The sequence below is a fragment of the Oenanthe melanoleuca genome, chromosome 1 (assembly GCF_029582105.1).
Source record: "Oenanthe melanoleuca isolate GR-GAL-2019-014 chromosome 1, OMel1.0, whole genome shotgun sequence".
NCBI classification, from domain to species: Eukaryota; Metazoa; Chordata; class Aves; order Passeriformes; family Muscicapidae; genus Oenanthe; species Oenanthe melanoleuca.
Genome location: NC_079333.1, coordinates 74,804,894 through 74,830,417, shown reverse-complemented (window position 1 = coordinate 74,830,417; position 25,524 = coordinate 74,804,894). Strand labels below are relative to the sequence as shown.

Genomic DNA, 25,524 nt, shown 5'->3' with positions numbered 1-25,524 from the left:
TCTATTTTCTGGGGGGTTTTTTCTTGTATGTTGTCCATTCTGCTCTCTCTTATCTGTGCCACGAAGCATTCACATTTCTCATATATTCTACAGACACACTAAGCTATGAATTACCTTAGTGAATTATTTTGTACAACCCTCTCTGCAGTTCTTCTGAAAAGAGACGTTCACAGTATTTATTCATTCTTTAACCTTATGCTTAGCTCATTTTTGCATCTGAAATATGCACTTAACATTTGTAATGTGAAGTCTTGCAAAGAGAGCTACTCAAGTTATACATTCAGTAAAGATATTTGGTAGAACCATGCAATCTTCATTACTTTTCTTGCACTCATTAAGATACGTACCTGTACAGATCTCTCCTGTTTCATCATCAATGCATTCTCTGTCATCACATTCACAAAATTTGCCATATACCAGTCCATTTCCTTCTGTGTTTGTGCATTTGCACCTGCCACACTGACATGTGCCTGCAGACATTTTAGAGAAATTATTCAGTGACTGCAGATGATAGAAAGAGTTTCATTAGTCTGTCAGACATGGTACATATTTTATTTCTGAGAAGGGTGAGATCTAAAGATCATCCACACAAATACAGACAGACAGAAATCATACCTATCAACAAAAAGCCAAATCTTAGCTGTACAGTTATAGAGCATTCAAGTGCCTTGGAAGTATAAAGCTGTTTTTTTAACAGCACAACCCAACTCACCCCCCCAAAAAAAGGCTTTCTGACATAATGAAAAGTCAACACCCAGGCAATGCAAAGGATGCAAATGGATTTGTAAATAGATTTCCCTTCTGTCACTGCTCATCAGGTCACACATTTGCTCCTTGGGTTTTTTGATGAGGGTTTCCCCTCAGCTCAGTGGCTGCCTCCCTCCATGACCTGGCCTCCTGAAGAGGAAAAAAATTGTTTTATTGCTCCCTGAGAAAGAAGAGTCCTCCCTTTTCCCTCAGAGGGTCTATCTGACCTGAGGTCATAAATAAATGGATGAATGAGTTCCACAATAAAAAAAAAAATCACAAGTACATAAAAATTACATTAGAAACAAAAATATTACTATGCCACTCATATAAGAAACCCATTTTCCCTACCTTTAGTAAAACTGAAAGGGTGGGAACTTCGTACAACATCACATTACTGGAGTCTTGTGGTCTCAAACAAGTTATTTCAATAGTCAATGACATCACTATGCAAGTAAGTACTGATTAATTAAAAAATTCACTTCATGACATTCATACTCCTCACATGACATCCATATGTATTTTTGAAAACATGGTTATTGGCATCAGAGAAGTTCTCCACAATAGAAATTTTACACAAGATTGCAGTAACCAGTTTATGTTTATACCCCTACAAATTTTACCCTTAGAAGCATAGCACAACTTTTAATAAACATCACATTAATCCAAACAACAGAAGTATTGGGCTGTGTGACAGACATGGCCACTCTAAAAGAGTAAATTTTTAAAATGTTTGCAAGAGCTAATATAGTAAGGCAATAATAATAATATGACTGATAATACAACAAAAGTAATATACAGAACTAGATTTATTTGCAACAATTACTTGGTAAACAATTCCAAATTCAGTTTTTGAGAAAACTGTCATTACAGATAATTCCTCAACAGGAAAGAAGATAAAACAGAAAATTGATTCCTATACTGGGTATCTAAATAGGTCAGAGAGATGGTGTATCATAAAGATGTTCATTCCTTCCATAGGCAAAAGAGAAAATTGCTCATATAGAGAACCTCAGTTTAGGTGGGATGCCCTACTTGTTCTGACAAATGATTAGCAACAAAGTCAGAAAAGTGGAATTTTAGGTCGATCTTGATTGGTTACTGAAAAAATTACAATAAATTACTATCTGTATGACAGCAGAGCACTGTTTTTGTATCAGCTCATTTCATCCCTTCTTGTCTTTTACTGAAGATTAAAAACAGCCCAGACCCCAACAACAGTGTTAGTAGCAGATCAAAAGGCAATCCCACCAACACAACCCATCAAATCTACCCCAAACTCCCTAGTCAGTCTCATTGGAACTCCTGTCCTGTTTAATATCAGCAAAAGCAAAGCCATTTATTCTTCTCTTGATGCCACAAACACTTTCCCCCTAGCTACTTGGAGTGGTCGTTAAACTATGTTCATTTTCCTGTGAAGACGGGGCCACTTCTGGGGCCACAACCAAGAAATGAAAGAGGTTCTTTTTTAAGAACTTTGACTAAGTACAATGAACTATACTCACTTTAGAAAGTCAGTTTCTCATTTAGCTATCTCTCATGTCTCTCTCAATAGCAAGTTTCATGCACCTATTGTTATAAATTAAGTGTATCATTTATTCACTATGCTGCATACTCATAGTTTTTCAACTGGTTTCTTATCCAGTTTAACATAAATTGGATAAGAAGCACCAGCTTCTCTCTAAGATGTCTCACAAACCCTTGGGATTCTTTGGTCATGTCAGCAACTAACTTGTGAGGAATTTGCTTGTATGACAATGTGTGGATTCCAAAAGAAATTAAAGACCAGCAATAGTGAGCAGAAGTAGAGTTCTTGAAACATTCTTTCACTTGGAGGTCAATGTAATGGAAAAACCAGAAGGCAATTTCTGATCTCAAAACTTGATTGGTAGAAAATGCCCTTTAAAATGGTACCATTCTTCAATGAAGCCTTCTAAAAGGGCATTTGGTTTTCCCCTGATTTTTTTTTTTTTTTTTAAGGAAAAGACTTTCTATTTAAGTTTGCGTAGTTATAAAATGAAACAATTATAAAACAATTATAAATTGTGAAGCAATACCAAATCCAAACAGTGAAGATGGAAATGCTCCTTTAAATGATTCAGTGCATCTACAACTGATTTTAATAATCACAGGCACAAATCAAAAGTGTCTCAAAAAGTTGCACAGCTTATAAATGTCCGGGAAAAATATTTGTAAATACCATTTCTACATTCTGTAAACACAAACACTTGATAGAAATTACATCACTTCCTGTGTTAATGCCATTACAACATTCAGATGAGGAAAATAAATTACATATTTGCAGTTTCATCAATTCAAAACAGCTATGGATAAACCAGAGTACTAAAGTAGGTGTTCCTAGTCAGTGTATGCACAGAAATAAGCCTATAGGAAGATAGAACATGTTAGTGCATATATAGTTACATCTCAGTCTCTTGAAATACACTTTACAAAATTACTAGTTAGAAATGACAATGATTCTCAAGATAACACTTGAGAGCACTAAGGTATCAAAAGCAACAAAAGACCTCTTACCTGCACCAGAACAGATGATATCTTGAGAATTCTTGCACATTTCATTGCTTTTCTTCCGTGTAAGGTTGCAAGTAGCTGGATACTGACAAGCTTCACCATACCAGCCTTCATCACATTTGCACTTCCCACAGTCACACTTTCCATGGCCTAGCAAAGGAAGGAAAGAGTATGTCAAGTCCTTTTTTTTTTTTTTTTTTTTTAATTCAGAAAGCGGTATTTTCTTATCCAGCTTTTAAAATATATTCCATCAATTACATTTTTAAATGAATATGACTAACAGATTAACTTTACAGAGTTCATATGCAGCGAAAAATAGAAGGGAGGCAGCCAGCACATGGCTCTACCAAGGGCAAGGCCTGCTTGACCAACTTGTGCCCTTCTGTGATGGAGTGACTACATCAGTGGACAAGGGAAGAGCTACAGATGTCGTTTATCTGAACTTCTGTAGAGCCAGATCTGGATTTGATGAGTGAACTGTTAGGTGCATAAGGACTTGGTTGGGTGGTCACATTGAGAATCCAGTGGCCAACTGCTCAGAGTCCTGGAGGACACCACTGACAGGTGGAGTCCCTCAGGGGTCTGTCCTGGGACCAGTGTTGTTTAATATCTTCTTATTGACATAGACAAAGGGATGGAGTGCACCCTCAGCAAATTTGCAGATGTCACCAAGCTGAGTGGTGCACTTGTCATGGTGATGCCATCCAGAGGGACCTGGACAGCCAAGAGAAGTGAGCCCATGCAAACCTCATGAAATTTAACGAGACCAAGTGCAAGGTGCTGCACCTGAGTTGGGGCAATCCCCAGTACCAACACAGGCTGGGGATGAACAGACTGAGAGCAGCCCTGCCCAGAAGGACTTGGGGATGCTGGTAGATGAGAGGCTGGACAATTTTCACTATGTATGCTGTATACTAAATATCATTTCTCACACTACCTTCCAGGTGCAAATTTTTATCACTTCATTCTTTATCATTCCTATACAATTTTAGGTAGGAAATATGAAAGCAATTGCATCTCTTTTAAATCAACACTAACATTTTCAAATAAATATCTTTTGAATATATATCTGATTTACAGAATATTCCCTTCCTATCACTTTATCTTCAAAGCAGAATCTAATTGCAGTCTATTTTAAATGTATCTGTTCCTGAGGTCAGAGTCAGCTGCCTGAAAAATGCAAGCCCAGTCTGCTGCCAGTAAAAAGGAATTTAAATAACTATTGTAAGTAACAAATTTAATTAGAAAAGGTTGTCTCTTTTGTTGCACAAGAAAACTTTGCTTGACTTCCAATATGGTCCTAAGACAAGATATGGTTCAATAGCTGCAAAACTCATAAACTAAAAGCATAAAAAACATGTTAATTATTGTTTTAAAACATGAGTTGACACCTTAAAATTGCTGAATAACTCTCCATTGGTAAAGGACAAGAAAAAAAAGTATGTAAAATACAGAATAAAAACCTACTCTAGTAACTACTCTGCTTCACTGACAGACAACAGCATAATCCATTCCAGAAAGTGCTGGTAAATCCTAGGGGACCTTGGAAAATAATGAAGTGATGAAGTATAAATCAAGTATGTGATAAGCTGTAAGAAAATTAGAGAAAGCACAAGATTTTTCTTACTGGTTTTAGATTTCTTTCAGAAAGGTTTTTGTAGGATCCCATTTGTTGTGCATAAATTTCTGCATTATTTAGAAAGCAAATAATGTTATGAAATAGTAAATAAGGAGTAACTAGCACTATGAAAGCTATGAGGTGAAATTGCAACTTCCCATAAAGTGATGACACATTCATTCCAATTTTTTTAAAAATAACTGTAACAGAAATAAATGCAAAACACAAATAAATCAGAACTTCACTTAAAAAAAACCAAAACAACATCAACAAAAAACAGAAAACAAGGAAATAAGGAAAACTTGAGAAAATGCAGTAATTCCTTTAAGAAAAAGACTGGCTGAGGAGCTGAGGACTGAAAAATTTGCAGCTTCAAACATGGGGAGAAACATTTTATAGCAAAGGGCTCAATTTCCAACAAGATGAGCAGTCACTTCAGAGACTATATCTGGACCATGCAGAAAGCTTGTAGGGTGGAACATAAAATTAAGATGCTAGGAAAACTGTCAGATGTCAGAAAACATATGAAGAAAGTGAGAACAGAAAATGTTAGGCAGGGTTAGATCTTGCAAAATTGCAAGCACGAAAATGTGCTTTCATCATCCAAATAAAAAGAAAACAGGAAAAAGAGTGGCTTCACCAAGCAGCAAAAACCAGTTAAGATTAAAGACAATTTGCAGGCAGTCCAAAACAAAATTAATATGGGGATGTTGACTACTAGCAACAAATGCAGTGTGGCTAATGACATGCTCTCTGGAAATGAAAATTACTCATCGAAGATGAGAAGAAAACAAAGACATAAAACTATTTTTAAGGAAGTGTCTAGACCAAGAGGGCAAGACCCCATAACTTTCATTTGAGAGTACTTAAAATACATGTACATGAAAGGGCAGTTCAGCAACAAAGACTTTTCATGAATCTATCAGGCTGGCAATCAAATGTCTGAAAAATAAAACCCAGCTTTTATTTCCTTTAAGCAAAAGGAGTGTACATGATCCAGACAACATAAAAACAAGTGCTTGTGACCTCATGAGCTGTGCCAGGATTTGAAATAAACTATGAAGCATTGCAAAGCTAGAGACACTGAAGAAATGAAAGTGGAATATAATGAATAACAGCTTTACTCCAAAATAGACTATCATTATGCCAAAATAACCTGGAATATCTTTTTATGAGATAATGAATTTTGTAAGAAAAGGAACATAGGAAATGCATGTGATAGGGTCATATATGTTGGACATAATGCCACCTATGAAAAGAAAAAATATTCTGGACAAAATGCTCTAGAAATGTAAAAGAATCACAACATAGTTTATAGGAAGGAAACAACATGAGGACAAAAAGGCATATTACTAGAATAGAAGATGTCTGGCTGTTTCAAATTATATTTTTGGAACTGTGTATGTTTTACTGATACTGATAAAGAAATTCAGATAACACAACCAACATTTGGCAATAACAAACCTATAAGTCCTCACTACAGAGGTGAAGATGAAATAATAACAAAGTAACTGAAATAAAACAAAAATAAATGGACTGACAACCTGAAGGACTGAAGTAGTACAAGTGGGTTGAAACTGGAAACACAAGCACAGAATTACACACTAGGGGCAAGGAAATGATGTCACAGGCTAATACCTCCCCAGCTGGAAACGAAGAATGTGACTGCATATTGACATCAGCTCTGGAAACATGGTGTGACTAAGCCTTTAGCTGACAAGTGTCTGAGATGTACCCATTGCAGATAAATCACCAGGGACAGGAAGCAGTAACAAATCTGCATCTGAAATGATACACACAATGGATGGAATATGGTTCTGAGCCCAGTTTACCCTTGAAAACTGCCATTAGGTCTCTAAACCTTGGAAGACTGAGTCGAGTTGTCAAGGGAAAACATTTGCAGAATTTTAGCCACTTGCAAAGTTACAATTGGTTGGGAATTAAAACTGAGCAGGAAGATGGTAATTTAAACCACAAGCATTGGGCTCTGATCACATACCTTGTGCTTAGACAGTTGACCTCAACCTAAATGCCTTCTAAATATATTTTTCTGCTATATGTTTGCATGCCTACAGACTCAAGAGCAAGATACAAAGGTAAAAAGTCTGACAAAAAGTTCTGATTCCACATCTGTATTGCACGTATTCAGGACATCGATTTGGAAGCCTGCTTTTGCTGAGCTCTGTGTGTAATCCATCATGGGAGACAGGCACTTCTGCAGAGTGACTCAGGTCCTGTGTGGGCTGAACAGTCCTCAGAGGTTGTCTGTCTTCTTTCACTAACTGCTGGGAAGCTGGGACTTTGATGTATCATTGGATACTTTTGCATGCAAACACGGATCATTCATTTATATTCTTTTGTTTCAGTTATCTATACAATATTCAACATCAGGGTTTAAATATTCTGACATATTTTGAATAAAAAAGGAACACGATGTCAGCTTAGTTATAGGTGGAACTACATCAGTTTATAAAAAAATATATATATTAAATAATTATTCAATGGACCAGAAAGTAAGTTTGAACACTGCTCTCATTTTAATGTGTCCACAGAAATTGCAGCATTCAGCAGTGCTATTGAGTTTTTTATGCATCTTACTGGAAAAGATTCTCTACATCTTTTTACCAGTTGTCTTTAGTTTTTTTAATTACATACTAATGTTTGCTGCAACTGAAATCTGCTACATCTTTGTGCTTAAACTTTCCATAGGCAATTAAATCAGTCAAAACAAACTACTTGGTTTGTCACCTCCCATGCTCTTGCTAAGAGCATAAGTGAATGTATGCATGTTCATCTTCCATGACTATCTTTTCTACAGAGCAGTGGTGGGGTGCAAGAATGTAGACTCCTTAACAGAAAGCAAAAAATAAGAAAAAAGTTATCTTGATATTAAGACCTTGAATTAAAGAAAGGTGTATCTTTCATTTTTTGGATAACTCTAGCACATGAAAACTCCACCAAGAGTCCAAAATGTCTTCTTTATAAAACAAATATTGATAATAGACTTTGTCGTAGAAATTTTGGCAAGGATAAACTTCTTGGTACTTAAGACCTTTCAGATTTTATGTATGAGGTAGCTAGTTTAAAAACTAACAAAAAACCCAATGAGGCAACATGCTACCTTTGAAATTAGTCACCATTTTTTCAGCAAAATGAATAGAGCCCTCCCTCCCTGTCTAGAAGGAACTGTGAAACTATGGTCATATGCTTATTAAACTGCCAAAGCTTTTAAATAAATTCTTGGTTCGTTAAGTAAACACAACTGGAAACACTGCCTTTGGAACAATACTTTGGAATAATTATTTTGTCGTTGTGCCACATCAGTTATAGCAAAGTAACCCTCACATCAAAAGATGTGTCTCACCTGACCGTGAAGATCCAGGCTGTTTGGCCAGACTCAAATACATTCAGATGTCCTTGCTGTCACATGGTTTTGGTAACTAAAGGCCAATTACTCTGTGTAAGAACACAACTGAGGGCAGTTCTCATTTTAAAATTGTAATGGAATCAATTTTCTACAGGCAGGTGAGATGCTTATGCTAAGATAAGGATTTCTCACTCAAGAATGAAGTTAGTCATCAGAAGAAAATCAGCAGCTGGCATGATAAAAGAATTGGGCACATTACTATGCATTTTTAGCAACCCCTGAGTGATTCCTGAAGTGCTTTTTAAATCTAAAAACCAATTCATTAAATGAGTAAAGAAATATGAAGAATTTATTGTTGTGAATTCAAAATTCCAATTGGGACATCAGATAGGGAGGATAATTGAGTTGTAAGAGTTGAAAATTTTGGAAAACAATTAAGATATTGTTCTGCCCTTTTAACCTGGACCAGCACAATTAGATGTTTTTAGTATTTTTTCCCAAATAGATGACTTTCTTTCCAGCAGTTAGTGAAACAGATTGTGCTACTTTACGCCAATGTAAAGCTAGTGAAGATATTTTGGATGGCACTAAGATAGGACTATTCTATTTAGTTGCATTTGCGATTCTCAATAACTGTGCCTTGAACTCAGAAAAACCATTTCTCTGAATCTCCTTTTTCAGAATTGTCAGAATTGCAGTTTTAGACGGATAAAAATAATAAGTTAGTATTATTTCTTTTTTTCTTAGTCCCTGTATGCTTAATTATTCTCTTTTTAGAGTTGGAGTCCTGGTTGTCTATGTTGCTCTACCTCCAGTGAAAGCCAGGTGTTCTCAACCTTTGCACTATGCCCTAGGGACTCAGCCCCTGCTGAAAGGAGGTTCAGCAATGCTGAGGTTTTCACAAGAATACCTCCTCCACCTCCTTCACATTACAACCACTTGTTACTCTCTCTGTGCTGACAGGATGAGGTTAAACTATGGCTGGACCAAGGGGACTGGTTAGAATTCAGAAACAATGCTCAAAAAATCCAGGGGGAAATTTCAAGGGTAAAGCAGCCTGATGATATTAGAACATTTCAAGCCAATTTTCTCATTGAAGCTCCTTTATCAACAAGCCACAGCTCCTGATAAGAATTTCATCAGAGATTTAAAAAGTAAAGTAGGCCCCTTTAGGCCCCTTTTCACCTTTAAGGATGAAAAGAAATTTAACCTTATTTTCTTCTCAAAAAGCTATTAAAAATGAAAAGAAAACCCACTACACTGGCACTTAGATGCTCTCATATTAAACCAATTTTTCCACATTTATTTAGGGTTTCCAGAACTTGGAGCAGCCCAGAGTAAGAGACAAAACCACTGAGCACTGAGCTGGGGCAGAGTGACTGAGTCATGCTGACAAGAGCACACAAGGTCTGTACCACAGTTTGCCTCTCAGCACTCTGTAGTGATTGGGCTCTCCACGTGCATTTAAGTTGATCTGAAATGGATTTTCAGAGTTAAAATGGAAACTGGTGGCATACCATCTCAATCTAGTTATTACTGGAAGCACTTCAACAATGAAAACATCATAAATGTTGTTAAATCATAACTCCAACAGAGGTATGGATAAAACCTAAACAAACAACTGTAGATACTTCCTAAGGAAAAGCAAAAAAAATTCCTCTTGCACAAGTGGAGATAAAAAGTATTAGCATTTGCAGAAGAGTATTTTAAGAAAATGTTTAAAATTTGCATCAACAACATACAAAATGCATTAGATAAATACACTTATAAGAATTTATGGATCAGATCAAATACCTTAAAAATGGTTTCTTTAGAAATGAAAATAGACTAGAAAATTAAATCGAAATTTAAAGAAAATAAAAATTAAATTTAAAAAATTGCTTCCCTCTGGAATGTATGAATACTCTCCACTACGTGATTATAGTTATCTTTCTCTGCCCAAAAAGATCATCATGAATGATTTTATTCAGTCTTAGAATTTAGAACCATACTTACTGACAATTGCAATTCCACTGACATGATTAGAAACTAAATTAAAGTAATGCTTATAAAATGTTTTTATTGCATATACTGGTCATAGCACTGTTTTGTTTTGTTTTGTTTTTTTTTTAATATATGCTACTCTAATCCTATATTTCAGAATTTCAGAATAACAGTTTCTAAAAGAGGCCAGGAAAGATTTTCACTCTTTTATATGATCTATTACTCCATATAAATTTTTTAATTTTTTTCCCTCTCAAATATCTGTCTTATCAAGAAACAGTTATAGGTGAGATTGTCTCCTGTGCTCTTAAGATTTCTCTGCACACAACTCTTTGTGTCAGGTTCTACAATTGTGCAGCCCTTTCTATGTCTCCATCCTGCTTCTGCCTAAATGCCTAACTAGGTATTAGAAACTAATGTTTTCAGCAAATAAATACAAAAACAGTACAATGTGTAATAATTGTTTTTAATATCAAAGAGTTCCAGATGACATAAACCAAATGTTTTTGGAATTTAATTTTATGGAAAATTCTAAAATATTTTTTTTAATCATTGTTTAAAAAAATAAAAAAGTGAGCAAGAGATAAAGGTTTTGCAAACATTTCTACTCCAATTTAATTGTTTTCAGTTGCAACACATAGCAGGGCTAATGCATAATTTTAGCACTCTTAGGTTCTAGACAATGCTCTGAGAGTAAATAGTTTTTCACATAGCTTGAAGTGAATTTGTAAAAAAAAACAAACCAAAAACCCTATTTGTTTTATTACTACACATGTATACTTAATATTAAGAAGTTTGTGCCTATATGTACACACATGTACTTCAAGAATCAAAGACAACACACATTTTTCCTCTACTTGTAGTAAGAGGGTCTAAAACAAAGAAAGAATAAATTATACTGCTGATCAGTGAAATGTCTTTTTCTACTCTTGGCTATGGATTCAAATTCCCTGTAAAGTGAACTGACTCAATTTTAATAAAAATCAATTGGATATTTTGAATGATTAAAATGAAGGAGAGCAACACTCAGCTGAATCAGCTCCAGTTTGTTACCCTGGAGGTGGCACAAGTTGGTATCATTTTAAATGTGACTCACACTGTTTAGACAGATGATATAAATATCTCAGGGAGACAGAGATAAATTAGTTTTATCCATCAAAACAGTCTAGAGTCAAGGTTTCCATTAATAATTCAATTTTTCTGTGAAAGATTTCCTACTTATTTTTAACTGAATGGTTTCACTGTATTTTTTTTTTAAGATCAAAAATAATAAACTTTTAATTAAGAAGATCTTTAAATAGGCAGAGTAAGTATTCTTTAGCTTTTCTAGAAGATTGCTTTTCCATATGTTACTTTCCCAGTGTAGACTTTTGCACAAATACTGCACATATCAAACAAAATTATACCTGAGAGATGAACAATTCCTTTCCAATGAGACAACTATCAGAGCAGCTCCCCTTGTGTGATGGGGGAAAGAATTGGAATGGTAAAAGTGACAAAACTCGTGGGTTGAGGTAAAGACTGTTTAACAGGTGAAGTAAAAGCTGTGCACACAAACAAGGCAAAATAAGGAATTTATTCACCACTTCCCATGGGCAGGCAGGTGTTCAGCCATGCTCAGGAAAGCTGGTCTGCATCAGGCATGACGGTGATTTGGGACATCCCTGTGGTCAGCTGGGGTCAGCTGTCCTGGCTGTGTCCCCTCTCAGCTCCTTGTGGACCCCCAGCCTGTTCTTGCTGAGAAGCAGAAAATGGGTGACAAGCAAAAAAGGTCTTGACTTTGTGCAAGTCTGCTCAGCAACAGCTGAAACATCCCTGAGTTGTCAACACAGACACAAAACACAACCTCATATCAAGGAAAATCACCTGCAAAAAAGCCAGTACAACCCAATTTCCTGAGTCTAGTCAGTCTGGTGTGTGCCTCAGACTGACTAACAAACGTTGTCCTGGATATCCTTCACTGGCTTCTTCCATGGTCTGTGGATACACATAAATTTTGGGGCTCTGAAAGTCTAAAAGTGAGGCTTTTAGCAGACTGAAAGGAGAACTTCTGGCTCCCTGTGAGATTAAAAATATCACCATCCCCCTATAAAAAACCCAGAAATGCTGCAGGGCTTTTGTTAAAAAAAAAAATAAAAATTTAAAAAAAAAAAGGAGGGCACATAAGTTTATTAAATTTATTAAAACCTATGTCTCCAAATGCCTGGATCATGAGTGCTGAAGAGATAGCTATTTTAGCCCTACCATGGGCTAAAATATACCTAGCTAAATACACCAAATACAAACCAAATGTTACCAGTGTATCAGATCACTGAGGGGAAAAAATAAATCAGGAAGTTATTTAGGAGTAAAGCTATGTTATAGACATTACACATACAAAATGAATGCAGATGGTACTGCAGTTTACATAGAGCCCAGGCTGACACCACAAACTTGCTTTAAGGACCAGATGAGCTCAGATTAGCTGCATAACATTTAATTTACTACACATGAAATAAGTGGCCATGTGTGTTGCTTTGCCTCTTTTTTTAAAGTTCTCGTGTGGACATTTTTTTGTTTGACAGTCAAAATGACCGATAATGGTTACCTCTGAGAAAATGCTGTAAGAGGTCTGAAGGCCACCACACTGGTGAACCTCAGTGCAGACAGAATTCATGCAGCCTGACATGCCTTGATTAGAAGTTCTTCTGATGCTGCACAACTTAAGGAGATGAAAGGTTATCTGTTCTATTCCTTTCTTCCTTCTTCTGTTATCTCCAATAAAAAATACCAATAAAAGATAATTTAAACAATACCTTATGCAGTCTGAGAACCTTTATACTAGGATTAACAACAAACCCTAGCACAGGTGTGTTACAATTTTCTTTAGCACTCTCTAATGAAATCCTGGACATTCTACCATTTCTGGTTATCTGCTGGCAACAAAGTGCATGTTAAATATGCCAGTTACAGAAATATTACATGGAAAAAGCCAGCTGGGTAAGACAGCTGCAGAGTACAAAAATGTGTCAAATACTATCTGTAGCATGGTGAACCTAGTGGTCAAAGGGTCAAAATTACAAGCCTGGCACAATCCTGAGCTGCACACAGAAAAACCTATACCTTATTAAAGCAAATGCACTGAACAAGGCCTGTTTGATGACTGTGTATCCACCACTGAGTCAGAAGCTAAAAACTTTATGCTGCATCTCCTTGGCATTGTGAGAAAAGGGAACATAGCCTCACAAAATAACTACAAGCCTCCTACAATGATTATGCTTAAATAAATCTATCAGCATCATAAAAGTTATCATTATTCAGTAACTGTGCTTAAGAAATGACTGACTGGTGATCCAAAGACTTCGATTTTCAAACACAGGATCTCCTAGATGATGCACTTTCTTATCTGAAATAATTATATTAAGTGTTATTTCTTAAAGATAGCTTGATAATATTTGTTATCAAATATAACTGTTATCAAAGTTGTATATGCTTTACAAAACATTTTAGCCATAATTTATTGGTAAACATAGTTAATTGAAATGGATCATTTTACTTAGTGGTGTTAAAATAGTGTTTTTATGTACGTAGGAAATTAAGGAATTATACATTCTTCTTATAGCTCAAGATCATAAATATAATTAACCACATCCTTTAGAATTGTGTCTGGTGGGAAATCTGGCTCCTTTCTCTTCAAAACAATGCAGATGACACATGACACAGAAACCAGAAATGGAAAACAGCAGCTTGTCACAGATTTAAATTGTAAAATACCACCTAGTAATCCCTGAAATTGAGTCACTAATGTCTCCAATACTTTTGCTAGAATATGGAGAAAGCTCATTACAAAACTAAGAGTTGTATAAAACCAGAGTATTCAAGCTTGCACTAACATTTAAAAACAACTGAGCACTGCACATGGTTTTAATAGACCATTAGCAGAGGAAAAAACATGGGTGCCTCAAAATCTCACTTTAGAAGATTTTGAAAATATCTGACACATATAAGGGTTATAGGTTATACATCAACATTCCAATGAAGATAATGGATCAAAAATTAAATACAATTCTGAGTATATAAAGTTGTGTCCACATTTATCTACTGCCAAATGTTAAACGAATTATTCTCAGTATTTGTTTTGGATATACTCTTCCCCCTCTGTACTGCTAGGTATTAGGTTTTTCTTCCCTTGCTTTTTGAATACTAATCATCTCTGAACACTAAATTTTCCCCCTATGCTTTCAGAAAAGATAAATATTTGTGAAGTTTGAACCTGTTCAGAGATTGCAGTGTTTGAAGAATCTGAAGTTCAGCAAAATAAAGATGAATCTTGTTTCCTAGAACATGCCTCAAGTTGACAGTTTTTCTACAGTCCAGCCAAACCTCCTGCAGCACCCCTTGTTATCACATTCTTCAAAGTACAGATTTACCAATTTACCAAGTTGTGCACTGGCTTCTCAGTGAAATTAAAATGGACTTCACTTTCCACAACATGGTATATGGTATTTGGGAAATTTAACTCCTGAGTTAACAGAGGCTAAAATATATTGCAATTGCAGTGTCTTCAAGAAAAGGTCAGGTCTGATCAGCAGCAACCTCACTTCTGAAAATACTCCTTACCCAGTGATTCCATCAGAAGGAAGGCTCAGCAAGTGGAATAATAAGAGGAGTGGTGAAGAAATCAGGCATTCAAAATAGGATTCTTTAAGAATTCATTGCACTTTCTTAGCAAATAGGAAGACTGCCAGAGAGAAGGAGGTGGCGGGGAAGAAAAAACGTTTACTTTTTTCCAGATGGGTTACAGAATGATAGAATCATAGCATATTCTGAGTTGGAAGGGAACGAAAAGAATCATCAAAGTCCAGCTCCTGGTCCTGCACAGGACAGCCCCAAGAACCACACCATGTGCCTGAGAGCACTGTCCAAATGCTCCCTGAGCTCTGCCAGGCTGGTGCTATGACCACTGCCCTGGGGAGCCTGTTCCAGTGCCCAAACACCCTGTGGGTGAAGATATTTTTCTTATATCCCCTCACAGAGCTTCCTAGCACCCCCTCAGGTCCTGTCCCTTGACACTACAGGGATCAGCACCTGCCCTTCCTCTCCTCCTCAGGAGGAAGTTGTAACTGCAGTGAAGTCTCCCCTCAGTCTTCCCTTCTCTAGGCTGAAGAAACCAAACGACCTCAGCTACTCCTCGTATTGATTTCCCTCCAGGCCCTTCTTTGGACACTTTCTAATAGCTTTATATAAATAAGTTATTTAAATTAATATAATTGTATGGTAGGTAGGTAAGTAGGTAGGTAAGTAGGTAGGTAGGTAGATAGATAGATAAGATAGATAGATAGATAGATAGATAGATAGATAGATAGATAGATAGATAGATAGACAGATAGATAGACAGATAGATAGATAATTTATTTTGATACTATTAGGAAAGCACTAAGCTGGGTTTGATTTAGAGCTTATGCCTGGAGAAGTCTTTGCCAGGATATAAAATATTCTTGCCTTTAGACCCCTAGACATTTCCCATATAATGTGATCATTTTCAGAAAAATCATGTATTTTGTGAGATGTATATGAGAACTGATTTCTTCAGTTGCCTTTTTGAAAACTTTATATACAGTTCACAGCACCCCACAGTTGTGCACAGCACAGTCTGAAAAACAATGCAGGCATATTAATAAGATAGAGAGGTTACTGACTTAAGTGCCTTGAGTACATCACCATAATTGGGTAGGTGAACATGCTCAAACCTTTCTGTAAAAGGTCAGACAATTTAGGAAGAGGCTTCTGCAGAGTAGGAGCTATTATATTACTTATTCTTTGCATCAAATTACTCAAACAGCAGCATGAAAAAACCTCCTTGCCCAGAGAAACAGTGAGAAAATAGCTGGCAGGTGGGTACAGAGCTCCAACTGTGGCAGTATGCACAGATTACCATCCTTTTAAACAAAGAGTAATCAGCACACTATTATACATTTTTAAAATACCAGAGACTGCAATTCATGGCAAACTGAAATTAACTCTATTTTTATTTCTTGGTTCAAAATAAATCAGGGAAATCTTCTCAATTAAAAGAACATAATGGATAGGAGGTGAACAGAATGTTTTATTTGCTTTTAAAACATTGTTCCAGTTCCTTATTGTAAAAAGATTATTTCTAGGTGTGGGTGGTGTAATTGAGCTTTTCAGTCTCTTTATGTTGTTATTCTCCTCAAGGCACATTTAAACGTAGTGTTAATAAGTAACGAATTTAGAAAAAAATCCAAACAATTGAATGACATTTTCCATTCCTTACAAAGTTTGAAGCACATGGTAAGATATATCCCAAAGTTCTGAAGTAATTTCAGGTGAAGTCCTGAATTCTTTTAATTTCAGATATTTATACAGTTCTATTACCATATTATCTCAGCATATCACAATCAATTATTAGGTCTTTGTGTGGCCATTTACATTTACAATGCTCAGAAACTGTGGTGAAAAAAATTACCCAGGTTTTATAGATACAGAATAAAATGTACTGGAAGATATGTAAAGCAAGTGAGTTTAGCTGATGTTCCCAAGGTATTCAAGGTGAGCCACTCCCTGTCTTTACACTCAGATCACAGGCTTGTCCCTACATTTTGCTCTGTGCATTTCCTTCCTAGAGAGTAGGCAGACAGGAAGGAATGGCAGAGAACATACAGAATGAGCACTGAGCAGAGAAGGATACAGAAAAGATTGGCCTGATGAAGTCAATGGCAAAATTCACATTGATTTTCTCATGTCTGGTTTCAATCTCTAGTTTAATCACTCTTGCTCATGACAGAGGTGTCCTCTCTTCAAATGAAACCATCAGAGGATCTTCAAAAGCTCAATCACAGCAGCAAGAAAGGAAGGCTGTTCTAACAAAGGATGCTAGGTACCTTTTGATAACAAATCTTTCACATGCACAGACAAAAGGGCAGATTCTCTGTCAGCTTTCAAAAGATAAAATTCCTAAGAACTCTGGTTGCAATAAATGAAAAAAAGAAGATAAAATACCCTCTAAAATTACAGATTCAGTAAACAAGACTCTCAATGCTCTTCTGAGTTTGAGATGAAGAGAATGAATGTTTTAAAGGACACAATAGAAAAAAAAAAGGAGCTTAAAAGGAGCACTTAAAGAAGTTTCACTGAGATGTCTTGATAATAGAAGAGTACTTTTTTTTGTTCCCTAGGACTTCTACACTTTTAAAATATTTTGAGGAAGAAGGTGGGAGTGAAAGGTCTAGAAACTCTTAAAGGAACAAGTATGGACAGTTCAGAACTCAAGGATAAAAACAAGATATTTCTGCTTCCAACTGAGACACACTAATAGGAACACAACATGTACTGCACTAATAATTTTTCTGTTTGTTCTGGTTATTCATGCCTCTTCAAGCTTAACAAAATCACAAACCCATTCCAGTTACAGTAGGACCTTGACTAGTCAGCGAATTAATTGGTTATTAACAGAATTTTTTAAAAGAGACAAAAAAATTAACTCAGGAGAAAAACCATACAAAAGTCACAAAACCCAAGAATAATGTAATTAATAACAGTTAAAATAGGATTTTGAAAAACAAGAACAACTCCAAGTTCCCCTGTTCTCCTTTTTGTGAGCACAGCTTTGTTTCCCAGAGCTTCCCCAATATGCAACCCTGGCTAGATTTCATACTCTGTGGAAAATCAATTATCACAGAAATTAATAATTTCTGCTTATTATGGATATGGTAGCTGTTTTAAGAAACAGATCAATTTGAAAGATAGATTAGACAAGGACAACAAATTCATGACAGTACTGAAACTTATGAATATGGATTGAGTTCAGACTGACTATGTTGGTTTAGACAAAAAAGTGTATATGAATGCAAGATCAATGTAACTACTTTGTAAACAGTAATTAAAATATTAAAAGCTAAGATGAACATATTTCTTTTTAATAAACTTCCTACAGCAAGTCAAAGCTTGCCATAGGAAAAAAAGAAAAAAGACAAAAGCACAAGAAAAGAAAAAAGATAAAAGGAAGTGGAATGGAAAGTGTTGGAAAGGGGAGGAAGGGGTAGGAATCAGGTGAAAATGTCAATGGCTGTGGCAGTAGGGGTAGGGAGAGGACAATATTAAATAGACATGTGTAAGGAACCTAAAAGCAAATGAAAAAGAAATTAAAGAGTCTGAGGAAATGAAAAAAGAAACCAGGAGAGAAAAAGAGGCAGGACCAGATGAGTAGAAAGGACTGGGATATAATGTGGACCACAGACAATAAAACCACATGACTGAAGAGAGGATCCAGAAGAAACAAAAGGGAACATGAGAAAATACAGACAATTGTTAAAACATATACTCAAAATAAAGAAGTGAAAGAAGAAGGAAGAAAGCAATGATATGAAAAATGCAAAGAAAAAAAACAAAACATAAAAAAACCCTGGCAGAAAGAATTAACCTTGTCAGTCAAAAGGATGAGATGTGATCACATCAAGAATCAATTCAGGCCTTGCAGAAGATATTCCCAAACAGAATGCAATTTTTCTAAAGGAAATACCTTTATAACAAGAAGAATTAACAAATCAATAGAAGAACTGTTTAATTTTCTTGCCATTTGTTCAAATTCAAGTTCTCTGCAAAGAATGTGTGAATGACAATCACTGAGCAAAACAGAATCTCATTCATATTACAAGTGCCAATCAATGCTACAAAGCTACAATATGTATTCAATATATTGGTCTTTGGTAGATATCCACAATATAGAGGTCCACATAAAAAAACCACAAGTTTGATCATAATGAAATAAACTTTCATTTTTATTTTATTATAAATTAGTCAACCTTCTCTGTTACAAGTATTTTAAAATAAAGGTGTATATATAATGGCGTGATTTTCTTGGAAAAGGTGTATCTTCATGAATTCATTATGAATACTGCTTGGTTTAATCCTAATTAGACAGTGGATATTTTTTTAGATCTTGGAAAGGCTTTAAGATCAGATAAAGAGATGTAAATTATCACACATGATTCTAATTTCTTCTACACAGCTCACCTAATTGCATATGTAATATTCAAGCACTATTTTCTCTCATCTAAAAACACTGTTTGTTGCTACTTTGTATTGTGTCAGGAGCACTCTTTCACTTCAGTGTCCATGGGACGGAACAGAGATGAAGCAAATGCTGAACCTTCTGAAAAGACTGGTTAAATTCCTTTCCTACATCCACACCCCTCACAGTGTGTATGGGGGCTGGTTTTCAAGACCCTAATTTTGTGCATTACAAAGAAATTGTGTATTTTGTTAATTCCAAGTGAAATCAATGCTCTTGAGAGGTGCTCAGTATATCCCAGAAAAAAGCTCCCCCAGAATGCTGGGATTTTTTACCCACATGGGGCTGACTGCCCACACAAGCAGCAGGGTTTACACTTCGTGGGCATAAATTATTGGTTAGGAAAATAATTTTATATTCATTTTAGAAATACATCACAGGCAAACAGCATTGGAAGTAATTTAGCATTCCTACTAGTTAAGCTGCCAGATTACTTCTAAGTGCTATTTGGTAGGCACACTTTGCCTAGCAACAAGTGCCAGATGTCATTCCATTTCCTGCACACACAATAGAAGTCCATAAATTGCTACAGGTTTAAGCATTCTGGAATTATAGCTGCTGCTCAAAATTTATTTAGTCGCAAAATATCTTGCATATAAATACTGTATGTAATCTCCTTGCACAGATGAACACATCTAAAGATAATCATGTGAGGGGTTGTTCGTTTGTTTTTTTCTTCAAATGCATGTGGTTTTCCATAAAAAAATTTACATTACTTAGACATTTTACAAGGGAATGCAGCAATAGGATAAGGGACAACAGCTGTAAAATAAAAGAGAGTAGATTTAGATTAGATATTCAGAAAAATTTCTTTAGAGTGATGACACTGGAACAGGGTGCCAAGAGAAACTGTGGATACTCCATCCCTGGAACTGTCCAAGGCCAGGCTGGGTGGGACTCTGAGCAATCTGGTCTAGTGGAAGATGTCCTTGCCCATGGCAGGGGGGCTGGAACTAGATGATCTTTAATGTCCCTTCCAATCCAGGCCATTTTATGGTTTTGTGATATTAGCAAAAATACTTTTGAAAAGTAAATATACTAACATATCTAGACTCCAAGGAGACTGCAACAAACAGAAAACTATTTAAAACCTTAGAATGTAAGGCAGAAAATTGGTAATACATAAATATGGCAGTGAACTAACCAAATACTAATGTTTATTGGTGTACTGAGTGATTGAAGATAACTCTAGGTGAAAAATAGTGCCTCCTAGCAGAAATCAAAAACCAAACAAAAATGAGGATGAAAAGAACTGGCAGAGAGAGTATTCCTTAAGAAAGGCAGGGAGTACTGATCATAAAAATAGAATTAAAAATATTTTAGGATGTCTATTCTGCATGAAAGTAGATACCTTGAATGAATAGAGATCTGGAAGTACCTGTAATAAAAAAGAATCTAAACCAATATTTAGAAAATATCACATAGGTGGACCATGTGGTCTGGATATTAACCTTTGTATTAGGTGGGTATTCAGTTTTTTAGTGATAGGAATGTAAGATCATAGTGGAAAGGATATCACAATATTTGTGTGAGGTGAACAGAAAGTTGCCACAGATGGTGGAGAAAAATATAGGGATAAGACTCAGGAAAGAAAAAAGTTCTAAACAGAAGAGAACTGCAGGACTGTGGTCCTCCCTTTTACTAAGTTATCAAAAATCATTAAAATGCTGTCTTCCATAGACAACTTTTTATCAGGAGTATCATGTGGGAGCAAAAGTAGTAAAACTATGAAAGAGAATTTAAGTTTATCTTACTATCCCAGATAATGCTGTGGCATTTCTCTTCAATTTAAAAGATGATATCTCCATTGGGACCTATGACAGAGCAAGATAACAATTTTGAGCGGAGTATTTCCAGGTCTATTTCAGGTTGGAATTTCTCATCACCAGATAAATAATGTTATAATTCTTAAGTTAAAAAAATTCCAAAGTACCAAATACATTCCCCATCCCCTGCCCCCCACTAACAGTTAGCATTAACTTGCTTATTGCTCTTCAGGTAATATCTGTTTCATGATAACATTTTATAACAGAAATAGAAATAACAGTTTGTGATATTAGTAAAGTTGGTAATACAAATAAAAAGAAGTACTAGCAGGGAAAGTGCACACTATCCCACTCAGTATTTTAATATGTGTATCTTGTGCTTAATTTCTCCATGGATGTTTAAAAGAAAGAGAAGTTTATAAAGCCTTTGAAGACAGAGCTAAATATTACACATTGTTCTTCTGGCATTAAGCAAGTGAGACAGGTTACCTGGAAATTTTCCCAATGTTTTTTCAGACAAATCATTTCTACATACAGAAATGTACATCTCCCACACATACAAAATATAGGTACATATTTACCTATAAAAATAAGCATACTTTAATTAGCCCAAAAAATAAACACATTTGGCAAAGGCATTGCAAAAAGAATAGGATATAACTAAAATGGAAGACTAAAACATATTTACCATTCTACATGCTACCATAAATGTCAAAATAATTTTTTAAAGGTCTCTATAAATGTATTAGGAAAATAATCCTCCACCGCACATCAATAATGGGTAAAGCAGAAAAATGTAGTGTGTATGTTTAAAATTTTCTTGAAATAGAAAGTGGGCATTTCTTCAGCACAAATCAGCAGATTTCAAGAAAAGCAATTAGAGCAAGTTGAGTTTTATTCTTTTCATTAGCACACTTTCTTTTCAGTCTTTCACTTTTGCAATGACTTTTCTTAAACTACCTTTTCCTTGGAAGGAAATTGAGAGATCAAATGTGAATGGCAACAGGATCTTATTATGCATACTTTTTAATTTATTAATTCAATATAGGAAGTAACTTCTTTTCCTTTTTCACACAATGGCTGCCTTGAAAGAGCAATGCAATTCAGTTAGCTTGCATTTTATTTTTTTTGCTTCAGCACTTTCCAAAAGAGAGCTGCATTGAAAACTCAAGAATTTCCAGTCTTGCAGTTGTAGTTAGAATGTTGTGAGACACAACAAAGACTTGACTGAAGCCCAGACATTCGACACTCACAGCCTTTTTCCCTCATCTACTCAATGGGTTACCTTGCTGTAGAAAGAGAGGGGGTTGGTCAAGCTGGACCTGCCTTTCCTAAATCCACACTGGCTAGGCCAGGTCCCCTGTTGTCCTAGTGATGGCACTCAGGATGATCTGCTCCATGACCCAGCTCTGAGATCAGACTGAAGCACCCCAGACCCTCCTTCCAGCCTTTCTGGTGGATAGGCATCACATTTGCTGACTTCCAGTCAACTGGGAGCCCCCTGGTTAGCCAGGACTGCTGGTAAACAATGAAAGGGGCTTGGCAAGAAACTCTTATGTTCTTTGGCTCTTTGAAAGTGCTTTTCATCTGTGTTAGTATGGGCAGCCTTGCAAAATACCTCCAGACCTTCCAGCAATAATATATAACAGGTCAGGATGTTGTAGGTTGGACTACACATAGGAAAATGTGTAGGAGTTAGTAATAGCAAAATACTCTCTCTTTTTAAGAACAGCAATACCATTAAGATTTTGCAGATTGTAAATTGCAGAATGCTGAAAGCACAGATCTGGATACTCAGCTTGTTTCAAACTGGGGTGAAGGTGAGATTAAGATGCAGTTATCAAATACTTCCATACATTTGTGGCAGCTAGTGGAAACTCAATTCTTAGTCAAGTTATAATACCTTTTTCTTTGTGCTTTAAGTTATTTCAGTATGCATTTTCCCCTCCCATTCTGCACAGCCAGAATCACTCCTTTTCCCTATTTCTAGCAAAAATAGATCAGTGAGAAAATTCTTCTAAACATATTAACCCACTTAGGAGGAAGGGAACACCAGGACTTGAATAAAGCTGAAATGCTAGATTGTCTGCATGATCTTGTGCTGACCTGAACACAGGAGACCTCCCACATGCTATTAAGATACAAAGAAAAGGTGAAGTCATACTTCCTATGCCATTGCTTTCATTTGCAATGAAAGCTTTCAAAATAAAAAATAGTTCTGCTGAAAGCAGATTTTGTCCTTAAGATCTTGTGTCACCCATGTCCCAGCACATTCTGTCCTGGTACTCTAGCTCAGCCTCTCTGAAGCAGCCAGAAAGGAAAAAGCACCAGGGAACAAAAATCATGCTATTTTCAGGAGCAGTTTCCACCCTAATTTTACCAGTGCAGAATAGAAACATCTCTCACAATTCTAGCTTCCCACTTCCAAGAATTTACTTATCTGACGGTCTGAAACTGCCATGAGTGTCTACTGATGCACAGCAACTTTACAGGCTCCTGAAAGAAAGAGAGGACAGTCCATTCTGCAGAGCCTCTCCCTTTGCATAAGTCGAGAAATTTTTATTTCAAATGAAAACATGAGGGGTCATTTGAGCTTACACCAGTAAGAAAAGCCAGAGGGTCATATTGATTTGACCCATCATCTGCATTCATGACTTTCTACAAATGATTTGGTTTTCAAGGTAGGTATTTATTATATGGATCAGCCATGGATTTCTGCTCAAGAGTCTGCTGCTATCCACAATTTTCTGGGCTTGCAAACTCTTGCAGCCACACATAGGAACCTAAGGCTTGCTACAACACTTCAGTGGCTTTTTCATCTTTTTAGTATAAGTCTGCAATTTTAGATAATGTCTAATTTTCCAAGTATTGGACCAGTGAAATAATTCCATTGTAACATGCCATGAAAATCAGGTCAATTCAATATTAGACGTGTTTTACAGAGGACAATTGCTCATGTAAAGCGAGTTTCAATTAATGCGTTGTTGGGTTTTATTTGAATGTTTTAAACTTCCAGCTGTTTATGTTTGTCCTTATTGGTTTGGACTTTTTTTTTTCCTACTGAGCTTCTACACTGCTGACTGGAGCAAATAGCAATACAGATATTAAAGTGGAAACCCAGACCCTTGCATGTCCCATTATTGAGCATGTCTGTTTACATATAATTACTAGCCTTGGGTGTCAAAGATGTCCAGATGTCATCATTTTAACATCATCTCTGTAAGTTTAAAACAGGACAAGACTACAAGGGAAAAATTTCTAATGCTAGATGTGAAAAAATGGACAAATCTAAATGTCCTGCTTAGAAAAACAATAGAACTCTGGCATCCAAAAAACCTTTGCTTTGTTTTACATTTAAATCTTTGTCTCAGGTAAGGCTTTCTATATAACTCTGCTTTGCTATTTTTCCTTCAGAGGTTAAAATAAATCTCCCAGATTTCTATAGAATTGCACCATATGACTTCCTGCTGACACTGAATTGAAACATACAGTATTCTCCTCTACAGTCTTCAAGCTATAATAATCTCCCATGGCACTCCCCCATCTCAGCAGTCTTATATCAGCGGATATTTCTTTAATAGTCTAAAAATTAGCATTTAAAATGTTAATTGCTTCCTGACTAATGATGAAAATTATGAGTTAAATGTGCAAGAATTATTTATAAATTGCAATGGCACACTAATTTTCTCTTCATCTTATAAAAATACAGCAGCCAATGAGGAATTTCAGAGCAATTAGTAAGGTAGACTACACAAATCTGTGCAAGGCAAGCTTTTGTAGTTTGTACTTCATGTTTTTTTGGTCTCTAAGGGTAAAGAGCGTCAAATTTTTTCACCTAAGAAAACCTGCTAGATAAATTCATTGTCAGTGGTTTTCTTAAACTTTCAAACTGGATAATTAACTTCTGCAAGGATTCAGCAAGGAAAAACATAATACTTTTAGTGTTATCAGTTTAACATTCAAACATTACCACAAAGGGTGGAACAATTTAGCAATATGTATTTTTTTTCCCATTGGTTCTAACACTTAGAATTTTCTTAGGTTCACACATTGGAAGATGAATGAAGCACCTCATTTTCAGTATGACACAGATTAGTTAACACAGCTCCTACAAGTTAAGATACACACATACATATATAATATTACTGCATTGCATAGAAAAAAAAAAAAGAAAGGTATGTATACATTTTCTTCTCAGCAAAGTGAGAAACTGGTTTCATAAGAAATCCCTTAAACTTGCTTCTTTGGATTCCCAAAATATTTCTACAGCTGTGGTTCTGGCTCCCTATTCACTGCCTTGAAAGCCACAAAACTTGATAATTTTCTCCAACTTTTAGTCTGAGACTCTATCCAAGAAATACCTGCAGAACTGCCCTACTAAGAATGAATCTTGAGTGCTTATACTTCAATATTTTTCAAATTCCAGAGATGAATTCTTTCC

The 25,524-nt window shown here is 35.8% G+C and overlaps 1 protein-coding gene across 1 annotated transcript in view; it reads right to left on the bottom strand.

The window, feature by feature from the left end:
* The window catches only part of ITGBL1 (integrin subunit beta like 1), a 123,368-nt gene that overhangs the window by 67,273 nt on the left and 30,571 nt on the right, over positions 1–25,524 (bottom strand). Inside the window, exons 3-4 of the mRNA XM_056500989.1 lie at positions 3,283–3,429; positions 348–470 (exon numbers count right to left, since the gene is read on the bottom strand). Of these exons, the coding sequence (XP_056356964.1) occupies positions 348–470; positions 3,283–3,429 (270 nt within the window). The remainder of the gene's footprint in view (positions 1–347; positions 471–3,282; positions 3,430–25,524) is intronic.